This window comes from Hyperoodon ampullatus (assembly GCF_949752795.1).
Source record: "Hyperoodon ampullatus genome assembly, chromosome: 1".
Lineage (NCBI taxonomy): Eukaryota > Metazoa > Chordata > Mammalia > Artiodactyla > Ziphiidae > Hyperoodon > Hyperoodon ampullatus.
In genome coordinates, this window is record NC_136914.1 from 49,929,273 (window position 1) to 49,950,336 (window position 21,064).

Genomic DNA, 21,064 nt, shown 5'->3' on the forward strand with positions numbered 1-21,064 from the left:
TTTGCCATGTCCACATCACCGATACTATTATTTTCTTAATATCTGTCTTTAAATTAAATTATTTTCTTTAGATACTGACTACATATAGCCACACCCTAAGCAATGATAGCTGTGAAATCATGAGTTTGATGTGCTATTTTAGTTTTTTTAAAAAATTCATATTGAAACAAAAGCATAGATTTATTAGAATGAAAAAAGGTTCATCCTCTTGCATACTACCTGTGTAGGGACTTAAATCATACTTTTGGGAACACTGCTCCCACGAACCAAATTTTCACAAAGAAACTCGGGGTGAGATGCTGGATTGGGGGTAGATCACAGCCCTCAGATCCCCTGGAGGAGGCCACGAAGAATGGAGGGCAGAGAGTCGGGGTCATCAGGGCCAGTGTCAACACCTGTCACTACTTTAGGGAATGTGGAAGCTTCATGAATACTGCTTCTTGGTGGAGGCCAAAACAGGGGAAATGTGGCACAGAAGGGACAGCTGTCCTCACTTACCCAACCCCCGGGGTAGCAGTGCAATGAACAGAGACTGTATTTCTAAGACCATGACGCTAACTAAGCCCTGATGATTGTCCCTAAACATGCTTCGTGTCAGTCTCTGCTGCTCATTCTTTCCTGCAGGGCAGATTCACAGTGCCTGGCTTTATAAGCCTGTAATAACTCTTTCAAAATTACCTTATATAATAAATGTAATTCAGCCTGGGATGAATTATAACCTGTTCTGGGCTGAAAGAACCACACCTTGGCATGAGTGGGGATCTCAGCTCTGAGTCAGACCTACCCTAGACCTCTTGAGGGATGGAGGGACAGTGTTGGAGAGATTTCTGGGGAATAATTAAAAAAAAAGATTAGAGAATCCCCTCTACTGTTTGTCCTGGATGAGGAGAAGTCTCCTTCTCCTCTTGTGAAAATTCTGATCTATAGTGTAAGTGGGTGAGCAGTATCATGTTAGGTCATCAAATCCTTTGACTGAAGGACAAAGATATTTCTATTCAGGAGTCAAATCAGAAAGAGGGAAAGAAATCCTGACATCTCTCTGCTATCGGAGTATCTTTAATGCAATTAGCCTTGAGAGTATCAAAAAGATACTGGAAACCCTGAAAACCTGGGGGTTTTCCAGTTGGGGACAACTAGCTGTGTGGCAGTGGGAAGGAGGAGGTATGTGTAGGCTGAGAAGTCAGCCTTTTGTAGCCTCTGACTTTCAACTTAAGGGGCCAAGTTGGGGATCTCAACTCTGAAGTCATCCCTTTGCAAATTTCCCCACAGAGAGGGGAGAATTATGTATCGCAGGTGCCATTTACCTCCATGAAGACAGAAAAAGAAGGTGTTTTGGTTGTTCTCTTTAGTATTTCCTCTATCTCTTCAGTATTCCAGTGATGAAAATGAGACATGACCACAGATAAAACAATACTGAAGGGGAAAATAAACCAGAAAAATTCGTATATGCCCTTTTTGAGACTCATCTAGTCTGCAGGTGAAGGCTCAGGCCCCTTTGAGGCTTATCAGCCTTGGCAAGTAAGGCCTTCCATGCTGGCATTTTCTTGGTTCCAAGGACACGGCAAGAAGGAAGGGAGGAACTTCTTAGGGCCCAAGACAGAGTCCTAACCCTGCTTGCAATGATAAACTTGCAGTGTGCAAGTTTATCGTTTTTTGTCATGGAAAAATGACTCTCGCTGGGGAGCAGAGAGTCAGTTTCAGGTCACCTGTCTCAACATCTTGACAAAGGGCAGTGACACTATAATTCCTGCAGCCCAAGGACTCGGGGATCTCTGCAGAACCATTAGTTAATTTAGCTTTGCCTCCATGTAATTAATCACCTAGGCAAGGTAGGAACCTGCTTTTGGAGACTGTATTTTACCAAGCTTTAATCCCAGACTCAGGATCCCAAGGTTTTTAGAGTTAAAAACTTTGGAAAGAAAATAATTTCCAAACTTTGATGCCAGTTAGGGGAAGAAGGCAACCTCCAGCTCTTAATCCCCCACCCTCAGGTGCAAGTGGAGCCTCGGCAAAATCCTGTAAGCTCAGCTTTTGTATCCTCCCTCCTCCATGATTTATTTTCTCCCAGCTAGAAATCTCTAGTTGTATGCACTCTTTAACCCGTATCTTTGGATTTTCCAAGTTTCATGAAAGTGCTACTATTTCCAATGTGAACATAGTTACTTTTCTCTTTCACACTTTTTGTATTATCCTTTTCTGTATTGTGTTATAGGCAGGTGCTAAAATGGATCTTGATTACCTAATACTTACAGTAATAATCCTTTTGGGAGTCTTGAAGTGTTGTCACAAACGTTTTATTTTTTCAAGTTAAAAAAACCCAAAGTCTAGAAGAGTCAAATTCTTGTTGGTAACCACACTGAGAATTAGGGACCCAACTGTAATAATAAGAGCAGCCAACATTTATTTAGTGCTAACTATGTAAGGGACTCTTTATATACTTGTCTCATTTAATTCTAAAAAGAATCCTATAAGGCAATTATAGTACTATTATTACCCTCATTTTACAGATGAGGAATATGTGACACTCAGTGATGAATAAACTTGCCAGGTCATCCATCTAGTGAATGGCATTGGTGAGATCTGAACCAGGCAGTCTGATGCCAAAGTTCATACTACAAGTAACATTCTTACCCTCCTAGAGCCTGGCTTTGAAATGACCCCATAATTCCACCAAACAGAAATATGGCAAAGTGTTTTTGATGGCCCACTTCATGGACTTACTGAGATTTTATGACTTTAACCTAAGTTCACCTTAAATTTTGAGCCTGTGTTCTATCCCTGAAGGCCTGTGGGTCTGATGATAAAAGCAAGATACTGTTAAATAAAACTCTGTCTCTTACTGGCCGATAATTTTCTTTCCCAGGACCGGAGAACAAGGCATACTGAGGACAATATCAACTTAGTATCCATTATGTGTTCTCCTCATGCAATACTCCTAACTCAACCCACTTCAGGGGGGGAGTTCTAGAACCTTTTCTGAGGAAGACAATGGGTTAGTGCTGATCTGGTCTCACTTTCCTGTTATTGTTTTGAACAAAAAAGACATGCTCTTCTGAGTCAGAAGATTACAGTAAGTTCAGTCTGGATATGGAATCGGGAATATTCCAACCAGTTTTCCCAGTAAGCCAAAAAGCCATAGATTCATTTATGATATCAGCAGCTGTGCTTACAAGCTAAATTCCACTTTCTCAGTGAAGTATTTCCAAAATCACTTTAGTCATATGTGACTAGTGAAAATATTTGAAGCCGGAAAAAAAGAAAGTGTTCCATGGAGACAAACTCTCTAAATGTAATGAAAGGTGAGACAAAGTATCTGATGGAGTTGCATTGCTACTAGATAACAATACCAGTGGTAACTAGCTGATTTTATTACCTTGCCATATATTTTTCAAAGGATATTTTGGAAATATTTTAAGACCAGATTAAGATTTGGCAGTAAAAGTAAACCAAAGGAGAAATAAAAGTAGTAGAGACAAGAATTTAGAATTATTTTTTACCTGAAATATTATCTGACCGTTGGAGCTCCTTATGGGAGTTTAGTTGGTGCAAGCAAGCTTAGAGGTTTAGCTTAAGTTTAAAGAATTGGGCACAAAAGAAAAAATGTGAGTGAGGACTTATAATCCATACACTTGTCAGCCTTGCAGTCCATGTGGACCAAAGATAGGAGCCAGCACGAGGGGAAAAGAGAGATGTGGTGGGATATGGGAGCTTTGACATGAGAACAAGAGTGAAGAGAAGTGGGTGAATTTGGGACCTACTAAGAGTTCAAACCAACAGTTCTCAGTGATGGAAAAAACACAGAGAGGGAAGGAGGATTGGACTAAAAGATGTTGGCACCATTCACTGTTAGAGGCCACGCCTGGGCATGTCATGATTTAATATTTGTAAAACTGAGTCTAGGATAGATACAATATTTTTTAGGATTATTGCTTTCTGATATATTTTGGGCAATCTGGAAGAATATGATCAATAAACGTTTAATGTTCTTTTACGTTTTTTTGTTAAATCCTCATTTCCCCGTTTAATATATTTTGAATATATCATCAAAATATAATGGTCATTAACTTACTATTGTATTACTTACAATACATATATATATTTTTTACTCCTAAAATCTTTCTATGTATACTTTAAAAATGATTCTTCCCCCTTTTCTAGGAGTTAATTCATTTTTCAAATCTATATCTATCCTAAGAGTTGGTCTGGAATAAGGAGGTGTTTTGACAGCTGAAAGTCCCTTGCAGGTATGGATGCAGAGAGGATTAGATATCTGTGCCTGCCTGGTGTCCTTTCTTTCAGGGTATTTATTAGCACAGTTCATACTGAATAAATCTGGAGTCAGACTAGCAAATTAAAGTTCAAAGGCCTTCACCCATTTTCACAATTATGAGTCCTCCTCTTTGTAATGGAAAGCATAGGACAGTATAAGACCAGGGGCCACTTGGATTTTACAGACAAAAGAGAATACCCGGTCTGCAACAAGCTGAGTGACTATAATTTTAAAGTTTGCATATGTAGGAATTGGGGACGATTCGAGTATAATTTGGTGTGCAGTATCAGTTCATCCTTTAAGCATTCACACGGCACCATTCAGTTCAGTTCAGGACGTCACAAACATACTGTAGTCATAGCTTCCACCCTTGAAGAGCGCCGATTTAATAACCCAGACGATCCATATTTAACACATCACATCTCTCTCTCTTTTCCTTTTTTTTTTTTTTTTTTTTTGTATTACGTGGGCTTCTCACTGCTGTGGCCTCTCCCGTTGCGGAGCACAGGCTCTGGACGCGCAGGCCCAGTAGCCATGGCTCACGGGCCTAGCCGCTCCGCGGCACGTGGGACCCTCCCAGACCGGGGCACGAACCCGCGTCCCCTGCATCGGCAGGCGGACTCCCAACCACTGCGCCACCAGGGAAGCCCTCTCTTTTCCTTTAAAAGCAAAACAAAAACTGAAAAATGAAAATGAAAACTCGTTTCTTCTGCACAGCTGCTTTTGGATGGCTGTGGCTACCACCTGCTTCTCGTCGCATCGGGAAGCTCCACCCCTCAGGCCCAGCTGGCAGCCCTGGGCGTTTGACAACATTCCATGCGGCTCATGTCCACAGCAGGTCTGGAGGCCGTAGGTCCTTCCCAACTTTTCATTTCTACGAATTCAGCTATAATGGGTACAGTGGAAGGAAGACCTGACTTAGGGTTACTCAAGTGAACTGAATTTGAATCCTGGCCTGGTCACTCAAGGGAGGACTTAAGTCACTAAACCTCTCTGTGCCTGTTTTGTCACCTACAGCAGAGATACACCATCCAGCTCACCTTGCTGGAATATTCTGAAGATTAGATGGAGGGCTACCTGTGTGAGTCACGAGCCCAGTTCTTAGAACATGTATATTCTCAGTAAGCCTCATATGAATGTGAATCTCATTCCTTCTGCCTTGGATAATTCTAATAAACAATTTTTGTGGTATGATAAGCCAACAACAACAACAAAACCCCTGGAAGATTGTCTCTCTTGTGTTCAGTTTATAGTGAAGAGAGCTTAAAGTCAGAGTAGCTAAATGACATGGTCTGTCAGTGACAATGGCCAACCGGAAACCAGGTATAAACCGGTCTACGTGTTACCAGTCCTGAACTCCCTGCAGTTTACGTCCATGTATTCCTGCCAGTTGTATATTCTTAAGTATAATTCTGAACATGTTCTGCCTCTGATCAGAAGCCTTTGGTGACTATCAATGGCTTGTCAAGTAAAGTAAGTTGTCTCATCCTGTTACTCAGGGTCCTCTAACACTTGTCCTGAAATCTTCCTTCCGGCTTCTTCTGCAATGTCCTCCTCCACACATCCTGGGATCCAGCCTGGGATCCACAGGCTACTTGCCATTCTGTGTACACACGACACTGTAAACTCCACAAGGGTGGCGACTGTCTCATTCATGGCCAAATCCCCACTGTCTAGCCAGATGCCTGACTCACAGTGAAAGCTCAATAAGAGTTTGTTGAAGATGATGGGCAGTCTTCATTATGATAAACACAGTAACAATGATAACAGCAATCACAATAGCAAAATAATAACAATAATGATGATGCCGATGATAGCGGTAAATAATAGTAAAATAACAAGCATAGACATCAACAGAGTCATTGCTCAACAGCCATTATGCTGTACATAGACCCTCACCGGGTCTCTCCGGTGAGGGTGTGGTGAGTGGTGAGATCAGTTACAGGGGTATTTAGTTTCTTATCTCAACTAAACTTTTTAATAACCCCATCATTTGGAGACTACCCTTATCCCATTTTATTGGTGAGAAGACCAAGGCCCAGAGAGATTAAATAGCTTCCCTGGTACTGGCTGATTGCCTCTTTCATACATTTATCCAGCAAGTGTTCTTTCAAGTCTACCATGTGTCGGGCTCTGTCTCAGGGGTTGGGGATGTAACCTACATCTTCCCGTTCGTGAGCAACGTCCTTGCTTTCATGGAGCTGACAGTCTAGTGGCAGAAAGCAGACACCTACTCACCAAATAAATGAGAGAATGTCAGAAAGTTTTAAGTGATTAAAACGAAAGTAAAGCAGGATAAAGGGATCCATGGTGATGCGATTACTGTTTCAGAGAGGGGTATGAGGAAAGGCTCCTGAGGAGATGACAGCTGAACAAAGTCCTTCCTGATGAAAAGAAGCGAGCCACTGAAGACCCAGCAGGAAAATGTTTCAGGCAGAGGGAATGGTAAGTGCAAAGGCCCTGGGGCAAGAGTGTCTGCGGTCTGTTCAAGAAGCGGTAAGATTGCAATGTGTTTGCTGGTGAAAGTGGAAGCAGGTGAGAGCATTGAGGCAGGGTGGGTTCCGAGGGTGCTGAGCACTGCAGGCATGACACAGACTTGAGCTTCTACTCTGATTCAGAAGGGCAAGCAAATGGAGTGTTAGAGCTAAGGAGGGACAGGATCTGTCCTGGGTTTGGAAAAGGGTCTCTCCGGCAAGGGTGCGGTGAGTAGTGAGATCAGTTACAGGGGTATTAAAGGCCCACATGTGAGAGAGGACCGAGGCGTGAGAGGAAATTGGGTTCTGAGGGACCAGATGCAGTGTATATGAGAGATGAAAGGAGTCTAGGATTATCCCACAGTTTCTGAGGGAGGACTGGACGGAGGTGTGAGGAAATCAGTAATTCATCTGATCCCTATGACATCTGAAATGCCTAAGAGCCACCCAAGTGGAGACCATGAGTTAGCTGACAGCTGGGTGTCGACATGTCTTTAGTTCAATGAAACAAAACAGGGATAGAATTTTACATCTCCGGGCTATCAGCATGTGGATGGCATTTTAAGTCACGAGACGTGATGAGGTCATCTCAGGAGTGAGTGTGGGGAGAAGAGGAGAGCGTGCGTGTGGAGAGCTGGGGGAGAGGAAGACAGTGTGGGCCCTGGGGTGCTCCAGTGTAGGAAGGTGAGGGGGTGAAGTAAGGCGACAGGCACTGAGAAGGAGCAGTGTGACGAACCAAGAGAGACTGTCCTGGAGGTCAAGTGGAAACAGTGCTTCAAAATGAGGGCAGTGACCATCCGTGTCAAATGCTCCTGCTAGGTTGGGTATGCCAGGACTAAGAATTAACCCTCACAGCTGGCAGTGTGGAGGGTACCAGATACCCCGACCAGAGCAATTTCCGTGCTTGCAACTGCAGGCTGGATTCTGCACCCAGGTATGTGCAGCACACAGGTGCCTGAATCTCCCCTGCCCTGTCTTCTCCTCGGGCCGCAATTCCCTTCATCTCCTACAACTCAGTTCATGTCCTCCCTCTATCATGAAACCTTCCCTAATCTCGCCAGTCAAATCTAACTCCCATAACATTTACCTTGTTTTTGAATTACTTATTGGTGACTACGTCTGGATATTTGTTGAATGGATAAGTCCTTGGATTATAGAAATATGCTATGTGAACTCATACAGAATAAGACAATATGCTCAACAAAAGTGCAGTATGATTACTGCCACTATTAAGGCAGCACAAGAGTCTCTAAAACAAAAACATCTGCAGATAGTCAACTATGGGCACAGTGTCACAGGGTGCTGCCTAGTCTGCTGAGCTGATGGTGGAGAAGTGTGGCAATGCTGGTGCTTAAAGAAGACCCAATGGTGGTTTAAAGGATTTGGGCTCTGGGCCCAGCTTTACCACTGGGCGGTGTAACCTTGGGTGAGTCACTCCAAACTTCTGGGATGCAATTTCTTCACCCTTGAAATGAATAGATTGTATCACATCTGCTCAAAGATCCTCCCACCCGCTTTGGTTCATTCTCAGATCAGAAACTGAGTGGTGTTAAGAGTTACTTGTGTCCTTTCTTTTTACTTAAACTGTAAAATCTCAGAGGACAGGTCTTACGCTTATTAATACTTCTTTGCATCAAGCACTGGGTCCTGGTGGATGCACAATAAATATTCTTCGATTTAATAGATCATAAGGGATGAATCCCCTTGGGTCTATGAAATGTACACTGGCCATACTCAGTGATCTCCCTCTGACCTGTCACACCTTCCTCTCAAGTCAATCAACCTTTCCTTCATTCATTTACCCTGGAGTTCTTACTGGGGGCCATATTCCCTAGAACTATAAAGATCTGGGTCAGGACCCAGCTCTGTCACTAATTTTGTATCTCTTAGCCCTGCTGGCTTTGAGTTGAGGAAATCAAGACACATGGTCTAAAACACAAGCCAGAACAGTGGAACAGGGCTGTCTTGGATAATCTAGCCCATGAAACTGAGGGACTTGGAAAGAGTAGTAGGTTATGCCATATTAGGGAGTCTCTTGCATGCCAAGCTCAGAATTTGTGCTCAGTACATTGATCCACCATGTCTACGGTAACCTGGAGGGGGCAGAGGCTGGAGGAAGGGAAACCAGTTAGAAAACTGAAAAAAGTAGTGCAGGTGGTGGTGAGGTCTGAACTAGGAAAGGGAAGAGATGGGGCCACTGCCTCAAGCCTGTTCTTGGATGGCACCTTTGTTAGGGACAGACCTGAGGACACTGAATCAACACTCACTCTCCTCCAGGTACCGCGTCCATTCTTGAGATATTCCCTGCATGCTGGCAGCATGGAAAGTATCAGACAGAAAGTGGGGATGTGGCAGAAAGTAAAGACAGAAAGTACACATCTAAACACAGCGTGCTAAGTACTGGCCGGAGGCGCAAAACAGGGCGCTAATTGGGGACGGGGCTACGCAGGGAAAGCTGTGTTTGGACTGCGAGTGCCGGATTCCCTCCTTTTGCCTCCCCAGATCCACTCTCCACCTTTCTCCACTTTGCTCTCTGACTTGCCCTCCAGGAGGCTGAACTGCATGCACCACAACAGGCTTCCTTGTCCTTGGCTTCGGGATGCGTATCAGAGTAGGGGGGGAGAGGGAGGGCAGAGTATAGATTCCCTTCACTTCCAGAGGTTAACCTTGAGTTAGTTGTGTCCCTCCCCCAAGAGTCCCTACTCCTCCCAAGGTGGTCTATTCTACAAGACCCTCCTTCTGGGTTCTGGTTACTGTTCTCTCCTCCTAGGTCTGACTCATGACAGCTCTGCAATTATGATCCCCTGTGGTTTTCTTATACACCAGCTGTACCTTTGTAATTCATTCCTTTATCCCAGTTTGATTGCATCTGTCTCTCTTGTTGGGACTCTCACTGATACACACTGGGCCTTTGAAATAAAAATGTCATGAAGAACCTAGGGGTAAAACGGGAATAAAGACACAGACCTACTTGAGAATGGACTTGAGGATAAGGGGAGGGGGAAGTGTAAGCTGTGACAAAGCGAAAGAGAGGCATGGACATATATACACCACCAAACGTAAGGTAGATAGATAGTGGGAAGCAGCCTCAGAGCACGGGGAGATCAGCTCGGTGCTTTGTGACTGCCTGGAGGGGTGGGATGGGGAGGGTGGGAGGGAGGGAGATGCATGAGGGAAGGGATGTGGGAATGGATGTATATCTATGACTGATTCACTTTGTTATAAAGCAGAAACTAATTAAAAAAAATTTAAAATAAAAATAAAATAAAATAAAATAAAATAAAATATGCAGAAAAAAAAAAAAAAGAATTTGCAATTCTTTGGGACCTTCTCCCTTAGTAAACTGTGAGCTCTTCCACGAGGAGTTATGTCTTGTTCATCTGAGCTCTGTTTCTCCCCACCTCCACTGTTTATCAGAGTTTCCGTTCATAATGGTTGTTTATCAATTATTTGTTAACAGATGTTAATTTCTCCTCAGTCACAGCCATTTCTTTGACCCCAGCTGGTGCTGTGTGGCTCAGTCCCAAATACTCCCCTCTGAGTCCATGGCCCCTGGCAAGATGACTCAGGCGAGGGCCTAAAGCTCCATTTTCCCCTTCACCTGCTGGCTGCTCTCACTGTTTCTTTTTTTTTTTTTTTTTTGCGGTACGCGGGCCTCTCACTGTTGTGGCCTCTCCCATTGCGGAGCACAGGCTCTGGACGCGCAGGCTCAGCGGCCATGGCTCACGGGCCCAGCTGCTCCGCGGCATGTGGGATCCTCCCGGACCAGGGCACGAACCCATGTCCCCTGCATCGGCAGGCGGACTTGCAACCATTGCGCCACCAGGGAAGCCCTCACCTCACTGTTTCTTAATCAAGAGGCCAAATGTTCCTACTAAGGCCTTTTCCTGCCCAATGCCCTAAAGTTTCCAGACTTCACCTCAATGTCAGATGGATGTGACCTCAGAAAAGACCCTAAATCTCTCTCTATCATAATTTCCAAGACTGCAAAATCAAGATAAAAATAATACTAACTTTACAGGGCTGCTGGGAGAATAAAAACAAACGTGACATTCCACAAAAGTTGTTGTCTTTCCCATGATATATATCAGTTACTCTAAAGAATAAGCACATTCTCTCCACCCCCCGCCCTACTTTCTTTGACTGTTTCCATGAGGTAAACACGCATTAATACATCGAGCAAAATCATAATAACAACTGACATTTCCTGAGTACTTACTCTCTGCCAGGAACTATTCTAAGCACTTTATATGTCATTTCATTTAATCTCCAGAAGAACCATGTATGATACAGCTTTCTTTATCCCTATTTTACAGATGAGGAAAAATAAGGACACCCTGATGAAGTAATTTGCCCAAGGTCAGAAGCCAGAACTGGAACCTAGGAAGCTCAACCCAAAGCCTTTGTTTAACCAGTCTCATTGGTTTACATACATGAAGACGTACGTGAAGACAAATTATAAAGATTGGCCACAATTAATGAACTATCATGGGGAAATTATTAAGAGACTAAAAGTAAAGTTTGCACTTGTGGAAATTCTTAGGAATTATAATTCAGCTAGGTGTTGCACTCCAAAATTCAAACTTAATCCACTGTGTTTGGTTAACTGAAGGGCATTCTTAGCACCCCAGTGTCATCAAGGCCACGTGCTCTAGCCAGAGACTCACCTGAACTTAGCGCATGCTCCACTTCCTGCATGATCACCCCGGCGGGGGCAGTGGTGGTCTCCGTGTCTATCAGCATACAGGTCACTCTGGGGGGCACAGTTGCTTGGGCCGTGGTCTCGGTGGGCACTGGCTCGGCGGGGGCATGTGAAGTGGCTATGTGGCCAGAGCTGTGCTCCTCTGCTGGGGGCTCTGATGTGGTTAGAGCTCCTGTGGGCTTGGCGCTGGTCTCAGCGGAGTTATGGCTGGTGCTCACAGAGGCAGAGGGAACCTCCTCTGGTGGTGAGGTTGAAGGGGTTGAAGGTGATGAGGCTGGCGCTTGAGGGGAGGTGAGTGTGGGAGACTCAACGGGGGGCTGCGACCCTGTAGCTGGCACCCTGGCCTCGGGAGTGTCTGAAGTGTGTTCCTCGAGCGTGGGTGTTAAGTGGACCCCACCACTTGTTGGTGAGGCGTCTGTGTCTGTGCCCTCCCAGCTGGAGGCTGGGCTGGCGGGTTCCTCTTCTCTGGGCTCTGTGGAGACGTTCTTGGCGGATGGAGATGTCCGGGCAGATGCTGTATCTGGGAGGACCGAGTTGCTGGGTGTTCCACCGGTAGGGGAAGCGGGAGGGCTTTGCGGAGAGCTGGTCCAGAAGGCTGTAGGTGGGCTGCTCTTTGCCGGAAGAGAAACAGGGGAGAGGGTTGATGCAGACGCGCTCTGTAGCCTCAGTCCTGTAGAAGAGCCAGTACAAAGGTGGTTAATGTGTGAAAACCTGCGCGGCGAGGCCGTTTTACAGTATTTTCACGTCTTTCTCATTTCACACTGTGCCTCTGTAATTGTGAAGGTGACTTTAAAAATATTTTCTTCCCACTGTTGCTCTCTCCTCCCTTGGTGACTATCAGCAGGAACCAGCCTGAGGCTCTGCAGGAGCAATTAGTGGATCAGTCAACACAAGTCCAGCCAGTACACAGCATGAACTAACTTTGTCTTCTGCTTGCTGAAAACCATGCCCTTAAAAACCGAGACACTCTGCGGAACTGATTTTATGAGAAATGGTCTGGACAGTCGAGGGAGCTGCTGCACAACGCTTGCGGGGATGCCCAGCCTATGTGATGGGTGTGGGGAAGGCATGGTTGGTGAGTGCAAAGCCAACCACTCACTGATTGGCTCGTCCCTGTCAGAGGAGCTCATTGATTGGCTGTTCCCTGCCGTAGGCGCTCACTGATTGGTTGCTCCCTGTTACGGTTATGAGCTCCGCGACCTTGCACAGGGATGCAAGGGTTATGGGCTTGTCCACCGCGGTGAATAAAGCTGTGAGCAGATTTCCTGTGGAGGAGTAAAGGGGGAGGTCCCAAATGAAAAGCTGAGAGGAAGAAGGAATCTGAAGTTTGGAAATACTTTCTTAGACTCGAACCTAGTTCTCCCAAATTCTAGCCCGGTGTCTTTACCATCATGTCATTTCGCCAAATATTCTCTTTCATATTTTGTAAAATTTAGAGTTAGTTTCCTTTCTTCATTCCTCCCTACCTCCGTTTACCCATTCAGTTTCATTCATTCATTTTTTCATCCATTTATTCATTCAAGTATTTAATATAATAAATGGCTTCTATGTACTAGCACTCTGCTAGACCGAGTTTATGATTTCACATTTTATGTAACACATCTCTTGATTGCCTCTCCACAGCCCTTGCCATTCCCCAACTAGCTTTTCCTCTAGTCATTTCCATCTCAGTGGATGGCAAGACCTATCAGTTACTCAGTTAAAAACCCAGATATCATCCTTAATGCATCTCTTTCCCTCACTGCCCCTCTTCCATCCAATCCATCAGCAAATCATGATGACTCTACCTTAAAAAGATATCCCGATCCAATCTCTGCTCATCACCTCCCTTATTATCTCAACATCACCTGAGCCACCAGTCACTTGTCTAGACAACTGCCACAGTCTCTTAATTGGTTTTCTAGCTTCCAGATTTCTTCCTTTCAGTCTACTTTTCACATGGCAGCCGGTATAATATTTTAAAGTGGCAAATCAGATTAACTGACCGAAACCTTCCCAAGGTTGTGCTTAGAACAAAATCCAAAACTACTCCCCTATGTCATCATCCCATGTTCTCCTCATCCTTCTAGTTGACCTCTACTCAAGTGTCGGCTCCTCCTCAGAGGAGCCTTCCCCAGACAGTCCTAACCAAAGTCATTCCTACTCCTTCCCCTTGCTTATTTTTTAAAAGATTTTTTTTGATTTTTTATTGTTAAAATATACATAACATTTTAACCTTTTTTTTTTTTTTTTTTTTTGGCGGTATGTGGGCCTCTCACTGTTGTGGCCTCTCCTGCTGTGGAGCACAGGCTCCAGATACGCAGGCTCAACGGCCATGGCTCATGGGCCAAGCCGCTCCGCGGCATGTGGGATCTTCCCAGACCGGGGCACAAACCCGTGTCCCCTGCATCGGCAGGCGGACTCTCAACCACTGCGCCACCAGGGAAGCCCTTGACCATTTTTAAGTGTACAGTTCATTGGCCCTAAGTACATTTTCACTATTGTTCAACCATCACCACCATCCATCTCCAGAACTTTTTCATCTTCCCAAACTGAAATCCTGTACCCATTAAACAATAACTCTCTATTCTTCCCTTTCCCCAGCTCCTGGAAACCACTATTCTACTTTCTATCTCTACAAATTTGACTGCTTTAGGTACCTCATATAAATAGAATCATACAATATTTGTCCTTTTGTTTCTGACTTATTTCACTTATTAGCAAAATATTGTCAAGGTTCATCCATGTTATAGCACATGCTAGAATTTCTTCCTTTCTAAGGCGAAATAATATTCCATTGTATGTATACACCACATTTTGTTTACCCATTCATCCACTGATGGCCACTTGGGTTTCTTCCACCTTTTGGCTATTGTGAATTATGCTGCTCTGAATATGAGTACACAAATATCTGTTTGAGACCATGCTTTCAATTGTTTGGGGTCTATATACTCAAAAGTGGAATTGGTGGTTCACATGGTTAATTTTATGTTTAATTTTTTGAGGAACTGTCGCACCCTTTGCTCATTTTTATTTTTCATAAAATAAATAAAATAGTTTCTTCTTGAAACTACATATTATTTATTTGCCTATTTTACCTCTCTTCTACCAGAATGTAAGCTCCATGAGGGTACAGGGACCTGGTCTTATTCATTGCTGTTTCCTCCAAGCCTAGAAGAGTGCCTAGGTCATCATAATTGCTCAATAAGTACTTGAGGAAAGGAGGAAGGAAGGGGGGAAGGAAGGAAGGAAGAGAGGGAGGGAGGGAGGGAGGAAGGAAGGAGAGAGGAAAGGAGAGAGTAAGGGAGATAAGGAGGGAGGTAAAGAGGGAGGGTGGAAAAATGAATTAACCTAAGAACTTTATTTAAAACAATACCCCAGTTATTTCTCTACTCCCTTCTACACATCACTTAGTATGGCCACATCCATCATAGCTGCCTGGGGGCTGGCTGCCTACCTGGTGTTATTTGAAGGCAGGAAACTTGCTTAAAGTGTCAACCTCTGTCCTTTCACCACAACATGCACTGATGCCTGATGTCTTGTTAGGTCTTCAACTATTTAACTCTCCAAACTCTGAGGAGATTTCCTGGGGGGTAGCATATAGGTAACAGCCAAACATGATCAAGATTCATAAGGGAAAAAAAAATGGGCCAGATTTTAGCACAGAGGAAGGGAGAAAAGAGGAATGCAGAGGGATGTAAGCATTTGGGATAAGATCTGCTCACTTCTTCATTCAGCTGCATGAAAATTGTGCTATAGAATTTAACCTGAAAACAGAGTTTTCTCAATATTTAACTGAATTTAACGCTTGGATTGTTATCAAAATGATTGGTTTAATTTTTTTTTTCTGAGAGGAAGTTACATTTTAATCAGTAAGTATCACGACAGAGGGACTTTTGTTAGCTAATTCATGATATCTATGTATAAAGCAACAGTTTCCATCCATCCATGGGATCCTGAAAAGTTCTCTGTGTACTGACTGTATTTTCCAGTGGCTTATCATTTTAGCAATGTTGCGTGTTCATTTCTGATGGGCTTTCACCTGACCCCTGCCAAGCTTATTGGTTTAATTTTATTTAAAGGTGTTGGTCAAGACCGTAAACTACAGGAAAGTTACTCTCCTAGTAAACTGGGGGCACACCTCCCAAATTAGGCCACATAATAGTCCATGTTTCTGTGGTTGACTTTTGGCAGCTGTGAAGTGTCAACAATTTCAGGATGAATACAGGTCAAGAGGTCTTTGAAATATGGACAAAACAATAGTTGGGACAAATATTATGAAAACATCAAATCTTCATATGTGACCTTAGAGCATACTGGCTTTGCATCCTGGTAGCTCTCATAACTCATTAAAGACTCTGAGGCCAAAAAAAAAAAAAAAAGACAATGTTTAACTACTGTTTATAGTACCATATAATAGGTGGGCAGATGGAGGTAGAGAGAGCCTTAGTCTGGCAGCTGAGTCAGAGTCTTTGGAATTCTGGGATGAATGAAGAATGAGTCATATGCAAAGGAGCAAGACTTCATTCATTCATTCAAGGTTTTATTGAGTAACTTCTATGTCCATGGCCTTACCCTCAAAGAGTTCACCATCTAACAGGACAGAAAGGACACACAACTTTCTGTAATATGATGTGATAAGCACCTTATGGAATTATAAGCAAGTTGTGATGGGAGCACCAAGGAAAGATGAATAAATATTGTATGGGGACTGTGGAATGCAAAAATATACAAAGTCATTTTCAAATGACATTTAGAAAAGTCACAGAAGAGATGACATTTGAGTTGGTTCTGAAAGGATGAGACTACACAAGATGCCATTAAAGTGTATGATATTCAGGGCGACACCTGCATTGTCATTTCCAGTGGAGCTAAAAGCTGTACTACGGAAATCATTATAGTGCTGAAAATGACATGCTGCAAGAATTAGTTTTGTGGCTGGAGACATCCATTTTCTTGTTTAATTCTGACTTGTATACTTTTATAACTCCTACCCTTCCTGCTTCCAAAGAGGACTGAGGTGGTCATTTCCGTAGCTACCTATTTAGTACTTATTTAAAGTACTTTGCAGTCTCGTTCAGATAATTCCGACTCCTAACAAACAACAATGCATAGAAATTGTGGGACAGCGCTGCTCATCTTCCCTTGAACAAGGCATCAAAAGCCTCTGCTTTGCCTGTTTGATGATACATTCCATATTGCTCTGAGTACATGAGGGTTGGTCTTCATGAAGATATCCAAGGCTCAGGCGCCATGAAGATATCCAAGGCTCAGGCACCATGACTTTCTTCATGAAGATATCCAAGGCTCATGTGCCATGAAGATATCCGAGGCTCAGGCGCCATGACTTTCATCATGAAGATATCCAAGGCTCAGGCGCCATGACTTTCATCATGAAGATATCCAAAGCTCAGGCACCATGAAGATATCCAAGGCTCAGGAGCCATGACTATACTAGAGAATGCTTGCTGTTCTAGTTGGCTCAGGCTGCCAGAACAAAGTACCACAGACTAGTTGGCTTTAACAATAGAAATTTGCTTCTCACAGTCTGGAGGCTGAGAAGTCCGATCAAGGTGTGGGCCAATTCAGGTTCTTGTGAGAGCTCTCTGTTCCTGGCTTGTAAGTGGCAACCTTCTAGCTGTGACCTCACATGGCCTTTCCTTGGTATGTGTTGGGGGAGGGGGTGGTGAAGAAAGCCCTCTGGTGCCTCTTCTAATAAGAACACTAATCTCATGATGTGGGCCCCGCCCTCATCTAACCCTAATTACTTCCCAAAAGCTCCATCTCCAAATGCCATCCCATTGGCTTCAACATTGAGAATCACTGAGATAGCCTGAGGAAATATCATTTCTGCTTTATCATAGGTAGGACCCGTGTTTCCACAGGACTACCAAATTGATTAAATCAAACAGCTAAGGATGTATCCCAGGATTTCAAAAAATTTTTTAGAGCTAGAGAGGGTCTAAGTGATGCATGATTACAGCCCCTCATTTGATAAATGAGGGAACAGACACGGGGAGGGGAAGTGGTATAACTGACCTTACACATCTAAGAGAAGAAGCTGGGCAGTGTTGCCTGGAACGAATCATGTAGAGACAAGATCAGAGTTAGAATTCCCCACCAGCACACTGTGCCCAGCCTCAAAAAGGCCGGTAGAACGTACTTTAGCAACCACCATTATAGAATAAGAAAGGAGGAGCCCATGTGAGACTGCACAGCTAAAGAAGTTGAAATAATGCACCAACAAGGACCTACTGTATAGCACAGGGAACTATACTCAACATTTTGTAATAACCTATAAGGGAAACGCATCTGAAAAAGAATAGGTATATGTATAACTGAATCACTTAGCTGTACACCTGAAACTAACACAATATTGTAAATCAACTATACTTCAAAAAAGTCATTAAAAGTAAAAATAAACAACCCCCCCCAAAATAATGTAGTGCCCCATACACCTTCCCACCCAAAGTAGAGCTACTTTCTGAAGAAAAGAATTAGTTCTAATATTTCCTTGAGAAAATGGCAGAGTAAATAGAATAAAGAAATTGAACCCATTAACCCCTAAATTAGAGGTGACTTTACCAGACATGGTGTCCCTGCCCAGGCAGTGACAGGCTCACGTGCCTGAAATGGAGTGACTCAAAGAAGGAAATCTCTCAGACTTGGCCCAAATGAGAGATCTAGGGTTATAAGGGCCAACTTAATCTGAAATTCCTCCTTGTAAATTTACAAATGGAAGTCCTTCATGAAGTTTGGTCAAATTAAAGCTTTTATGTTGCAAGAATGGCTGACAGATTGTTGCTCAGAAGAAAAGCAGATTCTTAGGTGGATAGAAAACTATTTGTTTCCATGTGTACTATCCTTTGATATGTGAAAAAAACCAGGTCTGGCTTGAGCCCGGGTTTCTTGCCTTGCTAGGAAGAGAGATTTGGGGGCTGATGGCTGGGACAGGTAGGCGAGTTCTCCCAGTGCTGAGGGGAGTTACAGGATATTCCAGGGTGGAGAGTCTGCGTTCTGTGCATGTGCTTCTGCCTCCTGCCCAACTGGGTGTCAGGAAGATAGGTCTGCAACGTTGGCAGCCGGTGGACAATGAGTGCCCTGAACTGTCACTTCTTCCTGGGTTTTGTGAGCAGTAAACTGGGTCAGTGCCAGAGTCCCAGATGGCCTGATTACCTGTGTTGCTCACCTGTTCTCTCCCCCTAATCCCCCACAGCATGTCCTCTCCTGCCCTTGGCTTGTCAAGTGCCTGAGAAAACATGTGACAAAGCTTTGGCAAATTCGGTGAAATTCGATCAAAACACAGTCAAGCGCTCTCCTGGGCGGCCAAGCCAGCCCGAGTGGTGCCTTGGCCTGCGGTCTCGGGGGATCGTGCCAGGCCTGCGTCGCAGAGGCCCGACAGCTGCTGAAGGTCTGCACGCTAAGGAACTGCTAACAGTCAAGGCCAACTGGACCATGTCACTCCCCTTTGAGGGTGGAGGGGAGGAAAGGAAGCCTGCACAGAGGATAAAACTTCACATCCCCACGGAGGCCTAGAAGGCTCTTTGTGATCCAAGCTTAGTGTTGCCTCTTCAGCCTTGCTCCCCACCAGATCCCAGAACAAACCAGCTTTTTAATTGTACTCTAGTCCTTCTGCCTCAACAGCTCTCCCTCTTACGCCTGCCTGAGTTACTCCGATTCATCTTTCCAGTGTTAGCTTAAGGGCCTTTGCTGATTCTTTTGCTAAATCCACCCCCTTCCTCCAGCCTCAACCCTTTATGTGCTCAGAGCACCTTGTATCTTAACTTCATAGCACTGAAATTGGCACGTAGCTAGGTAATCGCTTGTGGGAAGCTTTGTTTAATGCATGCCTCCCCCTGTAGACTCTAAGATTCACATGGAACGGGGACTGTAGTGGATTTGCTCACCACATATCCTCATTGTCTGATCCATAGTTGGAATGCAAATATATACCTATATATGAATGAGAGAATGAGCTGAGGACTCTATGAAGGGCACGGTGCTGACCACTTTCTATGCATCATCTCATTCAATAGTAATATCTATTGTTATCTTGGTTTCACAGATGACAAAACAGAAGATCAGAAAAGTTAAGTAACTTCCCTAAGGTCACACAGCTAGTACCTTGCACAGCTGAAGCTTGAATCTGAAACTGTGGGGCTCCAGGCTAACCTTATAACCATTCCACTGTATTGTACTGGGAAATGCAAGGGTGTTTTGGAAGTCTGGGCCCCATGTTTGTAAAGTAATCAAGCACCAGTTTTCCTCTGTCTCCGATAATACATTCTCTAGCGTGGGCCAATAGAGTGGGCTTTAAAAAAATTACCCAACCATGTGAATGCTTTTATTCCCATTTATCCTGCTGCAGGCTCCATAATGGCCTCAGGATAAATTCTGAACTCCTTGGTTCAGCACATAACACCTTTTATGACTTCCCAACCCCATCCTTCATGAGCCTTGCGATTCTAGCAATCTGAATCAGCATGCATTCCTGAACTATCTGCTGTCTCCCTCCCTGCATTTGCATCTGCTGTTTTTCCCACCCTGGCTCCTCTCTCCCCAGCCCAGTTCTGAGAACTCTGGAACCTCACCTCCTCTGTGAAGATTCACCAACTTGAAAGAGCCCTTCTTCTCTGTGTGGCCACAGCACTAATCGTAGCACACATTATCCTGAGCCATTTCTCCCCATGCTTGTCTCCTATCAGGCTGGGAGCCCTAATAACAGGGACTGCAGCTTATTGTTTGTGTCTTAGTGCCTGGCACAGAGAAAGTGCTCCCTAAATATTCATTCAGTAAAAACATGGATTTTTCTACCCTTTGAAAAACAGAAATATTCTCTGGCTTATATGCTGGGTCATGAGGGCAGAAATGCATCTTCCCTTTGATATGTCTGTACGTTCCATAAAAACTACCAGCTAATAGGATATTTTGGACCAGTCTCTACACACACTTCTGCTATTTTTGCTCACTTGTTTCCACTTTGGAGACTGCAGGGATTTCTTCTCTCTGTGCATGATATAGACCAGAGTCACCAGCTATTGAAATGCTGGCCATCAATCATTCGGCCTAAACACAGGCAGGCCTTACCATCCCTGCACTGAATGGACTAAACTTCAGCAAGTATTTAAGAGAGGGAGAGAGTACAAAATAATCTTAAAATGATATGTATACTTGAACATAAAAGCTAGGTCTTAATGTTGTTTAGGTTGAGTGAAGCCACTGTTTGGGACCCTCACACTTACCAAAATTCCCCATGTTGCATTTGGTTGGGCTGTTAAGGGCACTCCAGAAGGTTCATCTAACATCTGCAAACCCATTACTAATCAAGAGTCTGGTCCAACCATATGGCATTTGAAAGCCCTCATAGGTCTAGACAGAATGTGCATGCCCCGAAGCCATCAAACTGTGTTTAAGAAGACACTTGTTCAAAGCAGAAGAGCCATATCCTCCGGAGTGTTTTGTTGATGGAAATGAGATCTAATTCTAGTCCAAAAAGAGGAAAAGACCTTCTGTTTTCCAGCCATCGAATCAGAACGGGCAGAACTGGTGTACGGCTCAATTTCTCTATGGGTGAAATCAGGACTCATGATATCATCAGGCTCCCTGTGGAGGCTGTGAGTGCTAATGAGAAAATAACAT

At 44.1% G+C, this 21,064-nt stretch overlaps 1 protein-coding gene across 1 annotated transcript in view; it reads right to left on the reverse strand.

Annotated features, from left to right (window-relative positions):
• Positions 1-21,064, reverse strand: part of PARM1 (prostate androgen-regulated mucin-like protein 1) — a gene marked incomplete at its 5' end in the record, with an annotated part of 100,817 nt that overhangs the window by 21,170 nt on the left and 58,583 nt on the right. The window contains one exon of the mRNA XM_079697341.1: positions 11,412-12,116. Coding sequence (XP_079553467.1) covers positions 11,412-12,116 — 705 coding nt within the window. The remainder of the gene's footprint in view (positions 1-11,411; positions 12,117-21,064) is intronic.